Source organism: Homarus americanus, unplaced genomic scaffold (assembly GCF_018991925.1).
Source record: "Homarus americanus isolate GMGI-L3 unplaced genomic scaffold, GMGI_Hamer_2.0 scaffold28, whole genome shotgun sequence".
Lineage (NCBI taxonomy): Eukaryota > Metazoa > Arthropoda > Malacostraca > Decapoda > Nephropidae > Homarus > Homarus americanus.
The window spans coordinates 8,367,479-8,380,932 of NW_024742238.1; the positions used below are offsets into that span (position 1 = coordinate 8,367,479).

General features: G+C 38.7%; 1 protein-coding gene across 5 annotated transcripts in view; it reads right to left on the bottom strand.

Annotated features, from left to right (window-relative positions):
• The window catches only part of LOC121876523 (zinc finger protein 236-like), a 103,258-nt gene that overhangs the window by 13,380 nt on the left and 76,424 nt on the right, over nt 1-13,454 (bottom strand). For all 5 annotated transcript variants that reach the window (XM_042381687.1, XM_042381689.1, XM_042381688.1 and 2 more), the window contains 6 exons: nt 9,324-10,077; nt 7,104-7,306; nt 2,680-2,885; nt 2,452-2,581; nt 2,207-2,319; nt 1,488-1,599 (listed from right to left, as the gene is read on the bottom strand). In XM_042381687.1, coding sequence (XP_042237621.1) covers nt 1,488-1,599; nt 2,207-2,319; nt 2,452-2,581; nt 2,680-2,885; nt 7,104-7,306; nt 9,324-10,077 — 1,518 coding nt within the window. The remainder of the gene's footprint in view (nt 1-1,487; nt 1,600-2,206; nt 2,320-2,451; nt 2,582-2,679; nt 2,886-7,103; nt 7,307-9,323; nt 10,078-13,454) is intronic.

The following is a 13,454-nucleotide window of genomic DNA, read 5'->3' on the forward strand; positions in this document are numbered from 1 at the left end:
CAAAGTGAGGAAAAGGGTACGCTCAATTCTGTAATCCACAAAACCTGTAGCTATCCTTTTTTTATTTGAGTCCCCCGTTATAGGAGTCCGTTTTCTCATTGCTTCAGGACGCCTGAGTCCTCCGTTTCCTCTCAATCTTACAGTGCACCCGAGACTTCGTTATTCCTTAGTAATGACACAGAATTTGAAATTGCAACTGGGATTGCAATTGTTGAGGCAACTTAGATATGTATGATTATAGTTGGAACATTCAAGATCCATTGTGAGTGATATTGAAAGCTTCAACTGTCTTTATGGTTGGTAAACTTGTCAAGTAAGTGAGTGTCAAGTCTGTCAGTATGAGTGGCATGTGTGAGTGCTTGTGTTTGTACAACCGCTTTCAAGTTTTGTTACCTCCGTCCATTTTCATCCATCAAATGTGTTTTTGTCAATTTGTAGGTGAAAGATTTTACTCTCAATAGATGTAGGTGAAGCAAGGGAGTAACAATACACCTGGAGGCAACTGTGTGATAACTAAATTCTTGGCCTAAAGATATAAATAATTTTATGGTAAGTGTCAGAAACACACATAGACATGGCTAGGTTTATTACAAAGTGATGAAAAGGGTACGCTCAATACTGTAGTCCACAAAACATGTAGCTATGCTTTCTTTATTTGAGTCCCCCATCATAGGAGTCCGTTTCCTCTCGCTTCAGGACGCCTGAGTCCTCCGTTTTCTCTCAATCTTAGAGTGCACCCAAGACTTCGTTATTCCTTAGTAATGACACAGAATTTGAAATTGCAACTGGGGTTACAATTGTTGAGGCAACTAGATATGTATGATTACAGCAAATGTGTTATTGTCAATTTGTAGGTGAAAGATTTTATCCTCAATAGATGTAGGTGAAGCAAGGGGATAACAATACACCTGGAGGCAAATGCGTGATAACCAAATTCTGGGCCTGAAAAATGCGCTATAACGGCAGGTGTGCAAATTTTGATGGAAGCGTGATAGCGAAAATTGTGATAACCAAGTGTGCTATAACCAAGGGATGACTGTATTGTATGTGTACAGCGGTGTTTGCATAAACTAATACAGCTCAGTGTCTGGTACTCAAACTGTGCTAAACCTGTATTCAGATATGGATCACATCACAAAGGGAAACAATGCTAGTTATGCTCATTGAGTAAAGAAAAAAAGTAAAATGGATGATGTTCAATGAACTGGTTAGTTAAGAGTATTCAAGATGTATGTGAACATTTACTGATGGGTTCCAAATGCACTGAACTCATGAACTGATTGTACTGTACATCTATAATAATGCAAATGTGGGTGTTATAAACTTACGAAAGAATTCATCAGATGGGTAAAGGAGATAAAGTGCAGGAGGTAGAAGTAAAAAAGTTAATATACATTATGTACTGTACCTTCTTTGGTACTGTGAAATTAGCTTAGACAATGCTCTACCCAAAGAAACAAACAACAACAGTACAGTACTGTATTTACCTTAGTTCTGCTTATGGCATCGTTGATGGCATCAATACTATGGGAACGTATATGTCTTTGGAATGTTGATGACGACTTAAACACATGTTCACACACAGGGCACCGCCAAACACTAAAATAAACATAAAAACAAGTGGAGTTAGAATTGAATACTAACAAATTTTGTACATATAAAATCTTAAATTTGAACCCTTTAACTGCTATAAGCCAGTAGTGGTCCATTACAGAGGCTGCTATAAGCCAGTAGTGGTCCATTATAGAGGCTGCTATAAGCCAGCAGTGGTTCATTATACAGTAGAGCCTGCTTTAGGCCAGGAGGCAGCCAAGATTTTGGAGACAATTTTTTAAATTATGCCCCAAGGGACATGTGCATAAATTACTGTATTAAATTTTCTTAACTCCCATAATGGTTCTTGGGGGATACATGTCTACTGATTTCTTTCTTGGTCTACAGGTATCATCATTCTGGAACAACTGAATTTCACATCATTATGAAGGAGTAGGAACAACCCCCTACTTCATGCACTCTTCTAGCACACTTAACCCTAAGGTTCTGCCCATTAATCAGTGCTTTCATGACTAAATCTATATTCTTCCTTGCATCAGTTTTCACTATTTCATCATTAAGACAAGTTGCTCCCTGGGGTAATAATTTTTTCCATTAAAGCCAAAAACTACCAACTGATACAAAAAGTCTATAATGTGTGGATTTACTGTACCTGGAATGTTCCACTTGCATGTGTTTAAGAAGCTGATTGAGATTTGAGAATTTCTCTGAACAGTTATTACAATGATGATTATTTGCCATCCGTGTGTGAAGCCGCTGGTGTTCCTGCAAATCACAAGAGTGATGTGATGGCTTTTTATATAATGAAGAACACAACTTTTAGTTCAAATATTAAAGAATCTTAGCTTTCTGTAAACACAGTTGCTAATCTCTAAACAAATCATTTATGATACCTACCTTGACTGCATGAGATGAAGAGCAAACCTTGTTACACGTTGTGCACTGATACGTCTTATCTTGATTATGAATTCGCCGATGAGATCGTAAGTGATTCTGTTTAAGAAACGTCTTCTTGCATTCAGTACACCTGTTAGGATGAATAAAAACAAAATTATATCATATGATATCACAAAAATAAGTCAATATTAAGAAATTGGGTAATCAAAAGTGCATGGCAACACTTACTCATACACCTTAGAAACTGAGACAACAGGGTCTGGGGGCCCAAGTTCTTGGTCAGAGGGTGGTGGCGTGGATGTAGCAGTGGTAGTAGCACTGGTAACTTTTATAGCTGAAACTTGTGTTATGGGTTCTTGTGTGTTAAGTAGCTGTACCAGTTGTGCTGAAGGTATATCCCCACCCTGTCCTAAACTGGACAAGTCTAATCCAGGCTGTAAGAAAAAAACACAAAGTTACTCGAACAACCTAGATATAGAAATAAGAATTACTTATGATTAAATATTCGGTTATCTATGATTAAAGGATAAATCATGAAATACTGTACTGTACTGTATTCACAAATACACAGACAACTTGCCAAATTAATTTTAGAACAAATAGTTGACTAAACAGCTTGTGTTTTTACAAAAACATGTGGAGTCCAAATAAGATTTTCAATGCTATACAATGCAGCTAGTTTGTGAGAATGTAATATTCAAATTATGACATAGTCAGGAATACCTCGCTATTCGCAACCCCACTTATCCGCAATTGATTTTCTAACACCCCTACTCAATATTCGCAAAGCATAGTCGCAGCTTTCATATTCTGATACAAGGCTCGCTTCACAAACTAGTGTTTCTTTTCCGTTGATACACACCCGCGCAGTTTAGAAATTAATGAAGTTCAATGGGACAGAAAATGTGTGTGAAAATTCATGTGTGGGAGACGCTTACCCCACATCTTTACCTGTCCTTCCAAACTACAGCATCAAAATATACGCCGAGCATTCTACAATTCTTCATACATGCTGACAATCCCTTATCCGAAATCCTTGGGGCCAGAGGCATTTCGGAATTCGGAATTTTTCGGTTTACAGAATGGTTAGTTTTTTTTCTTATGTGTGTATTAGCCCACCTGGGCACAAGTCACTGACCCACATTTGGGCCTGGGGGGCGAAAATAATAATAATAATGTTGTTGTTGTTGTTGTTGTTGTAGTAATAATAATAATAATAATAATAATAATAATAATAATAATAATAATAATAATAATAATAATAATAATAATAATAATAATAATAAGAATAATAAGAATTCTTAGGTCTAGGTCGTGTTTCTCACTTTTTATCTTTTTTTCAGTCTTGTATTTCTTAATTATTATTATTTTATTATTACAGTATTATTGTTATTATTATTAATTTCATTATTATATTTTATTATTATTATTATTGTTATCATTATTATTATATTTGGGTGTATTTTGTATTAAATTTTTTATTTACTATGAATAATTATTATTATAATTATTATTACTATTACATTTTTGCCCACAGGCCCCGATGGGCTAATCCCTGTAAAAAAAACCGGTTTTCAGAGCTTTTCGGTTTTCGGAATTTCGGATAAAGGGTTGTCAACCTGTATGACAAGCATTGTTTTTCCCGCACATCAGTTGTGGCGCATCTACAGTATGGTAGGGGCTGGAAGTGCTTGTGATTATAAGATGCAGGCGAACTGAAGCATGAAAAACACACCTATGTGATCAAATGCGTTCTCCTGCGCAGGTCAAATATGATTGCGTAAAGTAGGCCTAAGTAAGGCCCGACATAATGAACGTGTGCGTGTGTGGACTTGGCAGGTCACCGAGCACCATAGCTACATCACCTTACCTCTCCCTCTGCTGGGCCAACCTGAGTTAAATTGAGGTTATTTTTAAACTAGTAATTTTGAGTAGATACAGTATACATAATTTTATTCAATTTCTTTTACTCTATTTCATGCCTACCCGGGCACAGGTCATCGACCCACAACAGGGCCTGGGGGAGAAAAAATAAGAATAAAAAGAAATTAAAAATAGAAAAGAAAAATATTATATTAATCTACATACCGAAGATGCTGGAAAACCATCTTTTTGAAGTGAGACAGATTGCATAAGTATGGAAACACAGAAGAAGGCACAGCATTCCACAGTTTGGCTGTGTGAGGAAAGAAGGATGTACTATAAAGGGTTATTCTAGTGTGACCGACATCCACAAAGAAATGGTGGGCACTGTGGGTAAGACGAGTGTTACGAGCCCAAGGCCTTGCCGGCGGTACACAGGATGACAAATCCACCGAACATTGCCCGTTAAAGTACACCTGTGAAAGAGAGAGAGAGTGAAGCAACATTGCAGCAAAGAGAAAGGGAAGAGAGGTTATCAACTAAAGGAGGAGAGTTAATAAGACAAAATGCCTTTGATTCTGCCCTATCTAACAGTTGGACAGAAGAGTCACCCCAGATATGAGAGCGGTACTCCAAGTTAGGAGGAATGAATCCCTTATAAACTTGAAGTAACTGCTTAGGAGGAAAGTAGCTACAGCATCTGTACAGCATTCCCAGCTTTCGGGATGCAGCTTTAGCAATGTTGTGGATGTGTGGCTTCCATGACATATTAGAGGAAATGGTGAGGCCTAGCATATTTATTTTAGAATTTGGCAGAATGATTGCATCCTGAAATGTGATTGGTGGGAGTTCATCTAATTTGGAAAGTGTAATTGGTAAATACTGTGTTTTATTACTATTGAATTTAACCAAGTATATACCTCCCCATTCAGAGATGATGAACAGATCCGCATTGATAGATGAAATGATATCAGCTCTGGAAACAGATCGAGTTTGAGAATTAGTGGGAAGAGAAAAATGTGAAGAAGAGGGAAGAGTAGACTCCGCGTAAAAATGGATAGAATTAGTCGCAGTGTGAAGTAAATCATTGATAAAAAGAAAGAGGAGACCAGTTGAAAGAACAGAACCCTGTGGGACACCACTATTGGTAGAGAAAGAGCGAGAGATCGATCCCTCGACAACAACTGCCATGGATCGGTTCTCAAGGAAGCTAGAAATTAGAGAACAAAGTGGGCGAGAGAAACCATAAGAGGGAAGTCTAGAAAGCAAAGACTTGTGCCATACCCTGTCAAATGCTTTGGAAATGTTGAGGGCCACAACAAAAGTTTTCCCATAATCCCTAAGAGAAGATGACCAAAGATGGGTGCAGTAGGAGAACAGATCACCAGTAGATCTCACCTGGAAAAAGTCATACTGGTGATCTGACAAATGAGAAAGGCGTTCAAGGTGACGGAGAAAATGAGAGTTTAAGATAGCTTCAAAAACCTTAAGAGAGGGATGAAGTTAGGGCAATGGGGCAATAGTTAGAGGGATTGGAATGGTCACCCTTCTTTGGGATGGGCTGAACTGAGGCATGCTTCCAAGAAGAAGGAAAAGTTTGGGTTTTGAGGCAAAGGCGAAAGAGGCGAGCAAGCACAGGGGCCAGAGCTTCAGCACACTCCTTCAGAACACGAGGGGGTATTCCGTCTGGTCCATGCGCCTTATTCACATCCAACCTGGATAACACACCAGCAACCCAACAAGTGGAGATTATAGGAAAGTGCAAAGTTTCAGTAGGAGGAGCAGGAGTAAGAGGGGTAGAGTTGGAATCGTCTAAGGTGGAGTTAGAGGAGAAAAAGGTGCCAAAGAGATTGGGTTTATCAGGGGGGAGTTGGTTATAGAGTTATCAGGTCGGAAGAGAGAAGGAAAAGAAGGAGTGCAGAAGTTATTACAGATGTGGTGGTGAGTGGTGGTGGTGGTGAGTGGTGGTGGTGGTGAGTGGTGGTGGTGGTGGTGATAAGTAAAATGTACATATAGCCAACAATGCTGAACGATAATCGTGGAGCTACGCGATGGAGGGGAGTTATGACTGACAGTGAACCAAGCATAGGTCTGTAGTGCATGGGTTGGCGGTGTGTGGGTGGATATTACCGCAGCTGACAAGTGCAACCAGAGAGGCATTACCTTTGGTGGTGCATAGAGTTAAATATTGTTTCCTTATAAAATGTCACTGACTTGATGAAGAAAAATAAAATTTACATTGCTGAAATCCCTGTAAAACAGTGATTAATTGGAGTATATACAACCCATAATTTGTATTAGAGATAAAAAAATCCAAGCAATGGTTATTCGATGGACATCGTAAAGTGATTTTTTTTTTACTGTATACTGTATAGCGAGATGGTCTTAATCCATGATCATCGTTAAAGTGGAATATCGCTGAACGAGACATTATTTATTAAGGTTTACCTGTACTATATATTTAAAAATAGTTGGTGAAAGTTACTGGCTGGGAATGCATTCCCCCTCTATTTAAATTAATTCTTTGGGGGGAAAATTGCCCTGATATTTGCAGTTTCATTGATCACAATAACTTTTAAGAATGCATCCCTTGTGATAACCAGGGTATTCCTGTATTGTATATGATTCTATGTATAATAATCCTGCATTGTACTGTACTATATTAATTTAAGACCAAAGATTAAAAAACTTAACTAAAATAAAAGTTCGTAAAGGTGTACAGGGCAATGGAAGATTCTTCTTTCACTAAATCTATCAATACTGAAGTTCAAGGTGAAGAAATAACTCACAGGAACATGTAGAGTAAAACCATCAGAGAATCCTTGATGGTCAAAGTTAGCCTCAAGTAATGTTGTTGGAGTAGCATCAACAGCACCACCTGCCGAAGTAGAATGGGTAGCAACAACACGACTGTCGTCATCACTCTCTACCAGGCCAATTGCTAAATCTTCACCTGCTGCACCAACTGCTTCTCTTGTCAGGTTAGTTTCTCCTGTAGGATGAATGGCACTTTTTTTATGGATAACCACAAAATTGGCTCGGAAATACAGAGTAATGAAAAAAAACCTATATTATGATATGTGTGTATAGACACACACACACAAAACAAATACCGGGTACAAATAAATAATAATTGGAAAATACTCTCACAAATAATCATTAACAACTTTATTAAAAATGTGAGTCTACCCTCAAGTCTGTGCTCTATTACAGTACTTTATTAATAGAACACGGACTTGAGGGTAGACTGTCACATTTTTAATAAATTTGTTTCTGAGTAATTGTGAGAGGGTTTTCCAATTATCATTTATTTGTATGTGTTTCACACACACACACACATATTTACAATACAGGTAAAGGAAAGTACTGTCTCTAGAACAAATGGCTCCCTGTCCCAGCAGCAAAAATGCCGGCAACATTAAAACTACCCACAGATATTCTTACTTTTTACTTTACTTTTATCCTCTTCACCACATAATAGCTCAGAACGCAACAGGGGAGGTGGATACCAGTGAAGTAAACAAGATTCGAAGGTCCATTACAACAGAACGACAGTACAGCCAAAGGGATAAGTTGCAGCAATTGTTGTTGCAAGTATCAGAGAATTTGAAAAAAATAAGTAGCTATAGCGCAGGAGGTGGGCGCCTCGAACTGGTTAACTACGTTACCGATAAGGGCAAATGGTTTCAGTCTCAATAAACAAGAATTTACAGATGCCAATGCTCTAAGGTACGGTAGACCAGTGGAAGGTTTGCCTTCCCATTGCGTGTGTGGCTATTCCTATGACGCCGATCACGCCATGGTGTGCAAGAAAGGGGGCTTCATATGCATGAAGCATGACGGGGTAAGGGATCTCACAGCAAATATGTTGAAGGAAATCTGCCGTGATGTCAGGGTAGAACCGACCCTCCTTCCATTGGACGGTGAGATTTTCCAACATAGGACTTCAAACACATCCAATGAAGCCCGTGTTGACGTCAGTACTCGAGGATTCTGGAAGCGGGGACAGCGAGCCTTTTTCGACATCAGGATCTTTGATCCCATGGCCGCATGTCACTGGAACTTAGCTCTCGATGCTGCGCACAGGAGGAACGAGAACGACAAGATATGGGCATACGGGGAGAGAATTCAGAACGTTGATCAAGGCAGCTTCACTCCTCTAGTGTTCACAACCTCTGGTGGGATGGGACCAAGTGCAAGATGTTTCTACGCCAGACTCGCGGAGGTGATCTCCGAACAGAAGCAGCAGCCCAGAATTTATGTTACAGCCTGGATGAGATGTCGACTGTCCTTCTCTCTCCTTAGGTCGGCTTTGCTCTGCATCAGGGGAATGAGAGCTTCGGCTCCAAAGCCGACAACAACTGCAGATATTGACTATGAGGCTATAGTCACTGAATGCCGCATAGATCTGCAGCTCAACTAATTCAACACAGCTAGGATAGCTACTCATGTATTAGGATATTTAATATTAAGGTAATAAAATGACGGCAAAGGTGTGGCTATTGGGGGAGGCTGGAGGCCACAGTTTAAAAACAAAAAAAGTAGTAGTAGTATATGTGTGTGTGTGTGTGTGTTCATTTCCAGCTGTCTTACCTTAAATCTTAAAATAAAAAATAAGACCGCTTATAATATCCTCTCCCGTCAATTTTTTTATTACATACACCGGTTACAAACTGTATTAAGTGTAGAAACAGTATTCTCTATGTTTTAAGCACATTAAATAAAAAGACCTCTTGAGATCTAAAATCATAGTGACAGATGCGGAGAAAGAAGAGGATGATAAAGAAGAATAAGAAAACATTTAGGAAGGAGGGGTGAGCTATTTAATTCATGGGGTCTGCCTCACAGCCATGTAAACTGTGTGACATGTGATGACCAGAACACAGAGCTTTACCTAAATTATCTTGTTAACCAAAAAGACACAGTAAGCATGAGACATACTACTTGGAAGGAATGTCCTCTTTGGGGGGATACAATATCATTAATAGAATCAAGAGAACCATTCTTACCAGAATTAACTTGATTTGATGGATTAGTGATGACGGCTCCTCTGTTTCCTTCAAGCTGGAGATTTGTTTGCATAACTGTTGAGGCATAAGCACTTTGTGAGTTCCCACCAATCATTGATGTGGGTAAAGTCACCATTTCCAAGCCTCCTGGGTCACCCATGGAATTGAAGTCTTGGGTGTGGTCCAGTATGGCTTGACGTGATGCTATGGAGGTAGAATAACGGGAACTACTCGACTGATTTATAATGCTAGGTTGAGACTGTATTACTGAGGTAACATTGACAGATTCCTCTCGGGCAGGTCCCTGTATCACAGATGGTTGGTGGACGGTTAATACGTTACCACCTGAAGAATGTGGAATAGCAAGAATGGTTGTTTTCCCACCATCCTGGGATAATTGGTTAGGTACAGATGCACCTGATCTTTGACATGATGAGTTTGGAAGCAGGATGGAGGAACCACGAGTGCCCTGTAAGACTGAAGTGCTACTAGTCCCTTGAAATACAGAGGAAGCACTGGTAACATGACTTGAGGATGAATGCGGGAGAAGAATGGAGGAGCCAGTTGAGCCCTGACCTCCTGAGGAGTGAGGAAGAAGTATTGAGGATCCATTTAAATGAGTTGTGATGGTAGCAGGTTGTGAGCCTAAAATAACAGTCTCTCCAGAAGCTAGTCCATGCTCAACCCCTGTCTGGAGGTCAGCTAGGGTCAAACCACTCTCACTGACACCCTGTGCAAATGCTGCTGGAATGACCTGTGGATGAAAAACTGACTTTTAGGAAGATATGAAGATCAAATAATATCTAAGTATTAAAGCATCAAAAACAATTTCATGTTCTCTCTATCTGTACAATAAAATTTGTGTCATTTTGTCATAACATAAAACCTTATACAAGCAGTTCCTTCTATACACTAATTAATAAACTATTATGAAAGACATATCCATTCCCTCAGTCCTTCCTTGAAATAACTCTCCTTATGTTCCAATTTATACTTCATTTCATAATTCCACTGTCAAACATTTCTTTAAAGCCTGTCTTATTTAAATACTCTATCAGTTATGTTTACTACACCAAATTAAAACTCCTTAGTCCATAACTTTGGATTGAAATACTGTAAACTCGAACTTCACTAATTTGACATCCTTGGGGCTCTACCCCATTTGAATTATCCATGGAATACAGTATTAGCCAATGTGTGGCCCATTGCCCTTTTTGTGCCATGCATAATTTATGTGTTTGGAGTGTTGTTAACACTAATAGTACTTATGTATACAACCAGGTTTAATGTTGTACAGTAATATTCACATCTCTTTCTAGACTCATGATGTTCAGGAGAAGTACAGTACAAAATGTGTTGTGTAAACCCTAATGAAACATTATTTTTCTTACATAACATAAAACTAGTGCTGGTGAAGCGATGCTAACACTAATAATATCTGTACAGTACAGTACACTGCATACAACTGTAAACCAACTTTTCCTTTGATTGTACAGTAGGCCTTGGCAGTACTGTACCATACAGTAGGCCTTGGCAGTACTGTACCATACAGTAGGCCTTGGCAGTACCAATGTCTAAATATCTAGGTATGTATGTCACCATCTTGTTGCTAGGTTGGTTGCATCATGGATAAGTACAGTATAGTATGGTACCTGTACTGTGTTTTGCCAGCACTAATGGTTACATAATTAATATTCATTAAATTGCAATCTTCACTAAATATTTGGTAGTTACTGGCTACACTGTAATGAAACATCACTAGAAATGGAGTGGAGTTAACATTAAAAAAAAAGAAAAGAAAAAGATTGCATTGGTAGCAGGTAGGTATATAAAAAGTATGATAAAAATATATGAATTGGTATCCTAGTAGGCCCACACAAAACCAACCTGCTGACCACTTGAACTGCATAGGTAGATTTGTACAAATACTACAAACTTCAAATAATTCTTTCAACTGGCAGAAAATTTTTTGAAACTTTGGGATATTTCACCCATGTAAAAAAATTTACAACTTGCTGGTACAGTATACTGTATTCTCGATTTAACGGAGAGCATTTTTCTTTATTTTTCGCTCGATTTAATGAACTAGTTTGTTAAATTGAGATTAATTCCATTAATACGCTCACACCTACGGAGACACCTCAGACACATGATACAGTAAAGCCTACTTCAGCCGACGGCGAATGTACTAAATGTATAAAAACGATAAATAATGATATAAATCAATTACCGGAAAATCGAAGAAAATAGCGAGAAAATCACTCCAAACCTTTTTGCTCTGGGCCTGGGGACAACGGCTCCCGGCGTTATGAAAGACTGCACCATGTTTAGCCGCATCCTCACATGGTTGGTGCGTGGGTGGGAAGACCAACAGCTTGGGATAATGCCGGATTTTTCTGCTCTGGGTCTACTGTATTTATAATTACAGTGACCCCTCGTTTAACGAACACCTCGGTTAACGTAATTTCGATTAACGAACTGCCTTCCATAAGGATCTTCAATTCAGTTAACGAAAAAAATTCGGTTAACGAAGTTCTTACGAACCGACCTCAACATGTTTTCGCTTGCACTGACCGGGCAACCAGCTTTAGTATCAGTCCGCCAATACATTAATCGGTTCTAGGGCTTAAATTCCTTACTATTTTAGTAAATATCAAGAAGTTTATACTATTCAATAATTTTAAAAGTTTAATATTCAATTTTTTAGTCATTTTAACAATTATTGAACATAATTGAAGGTAAAGTGACTAGTTTAATGCGCGGCATCCAGCCTCTTAACACAGCAAACAGGAGTTAGTCTCTCTGTTTTCACTGGAGGTAACATCTTGCTTGAGACTCTCTTCAACTAAATGCTTTTTTCTGTGTTTCCAAGCAAATTATTGGTCATTTTGAAATATATTTTACATATTGACAATATATAATGCAGTGCAGTGTTGATTTAAAGAAAATAATCTTGAATTACACCAAGAGAACTAAAATTTTATGGGTGAAATGGCGCCATGGGGTGACTTCTCTTCCACCCCAATGCCTTCTCTTCTTCCTTCTCCTCCACCCCCATTCTAAATCCCATCATCATCATCATCATCATCCAGGAGCCTTCTACATACACACCTCAAAGTAAGTGAACTTTTCTACCATTTTTGTAGAATTTAGGAAATTTTCGGTGAGCTGGAACCAATTACCCAAAAACCCATTGAAACAATGGTTTCGGTTAACGAACTTTTCGGTTAACGAACGACCTTCTGGAACGGATTGAGTTCGTTAACGGAGGGGTCACTGTACTGTGCAAACACATACCGGGTATTTCTTTAAATATACTATGCATACAATACTAAAAAAGTAAAATAATACAATAATAAACTCCGAGCTGTGCTAACGAGATGGTCAGTCAGGTGGTGAGGTGACAAGGCAGTAGGTGAGGTGATGTGCCACGATAATTACACAGCACACACATTAACAGCACTACTAAACCATTGTCTTATAACATTTTACTTTATAATTTGTATTTTAAAATTAATTGATACATGATGGCTCGATTTGGCTACTTTTGCACTTAGACAACTGATCAATGAATTAATCAGGGCATATGGAGACGCATTATACAGTAGTGATGTCACGAAGCTTCGCAACTGCAACCATAACTGCAAAGCAGCCACATAAATTATCACAACATGTACTCAAGTGTACTAAGTTAATTAGTAAAAGTTTTATGTCGAGTGCAAACTATGGGATGTTTGTACTCAAATTAATTACCATCTTGCAAGAATTCCAGCAATGCAAGTTATATTCTGCTAAGTCATGTCAGTGACATTTTACAAGCAAAATACTTAACACTCCCTGTATTTTATAATCCTGAGTCCCTGACCCTCTCCCCCTCCTGGTTGTCAACACCCAACTTCCCCCTCCCCCCTCCTCGCAGCCAGCAGGGAAGGCGAGATGGCCATGGGTGATAAGGATCTTATAAGATGAAGGTAGTTTTAGGCTTAAAGATTTTCTCTTATAAAATGTCACAGACTTGACTTTACAAAATATAACTTGCACTGCTGGGGTCCTTGCAAGATATCGATTAATTTGAGTATAAACATCACATAGTTTGCACAAGACATAAAAATTTCAGTCCTTTAGCTAAGT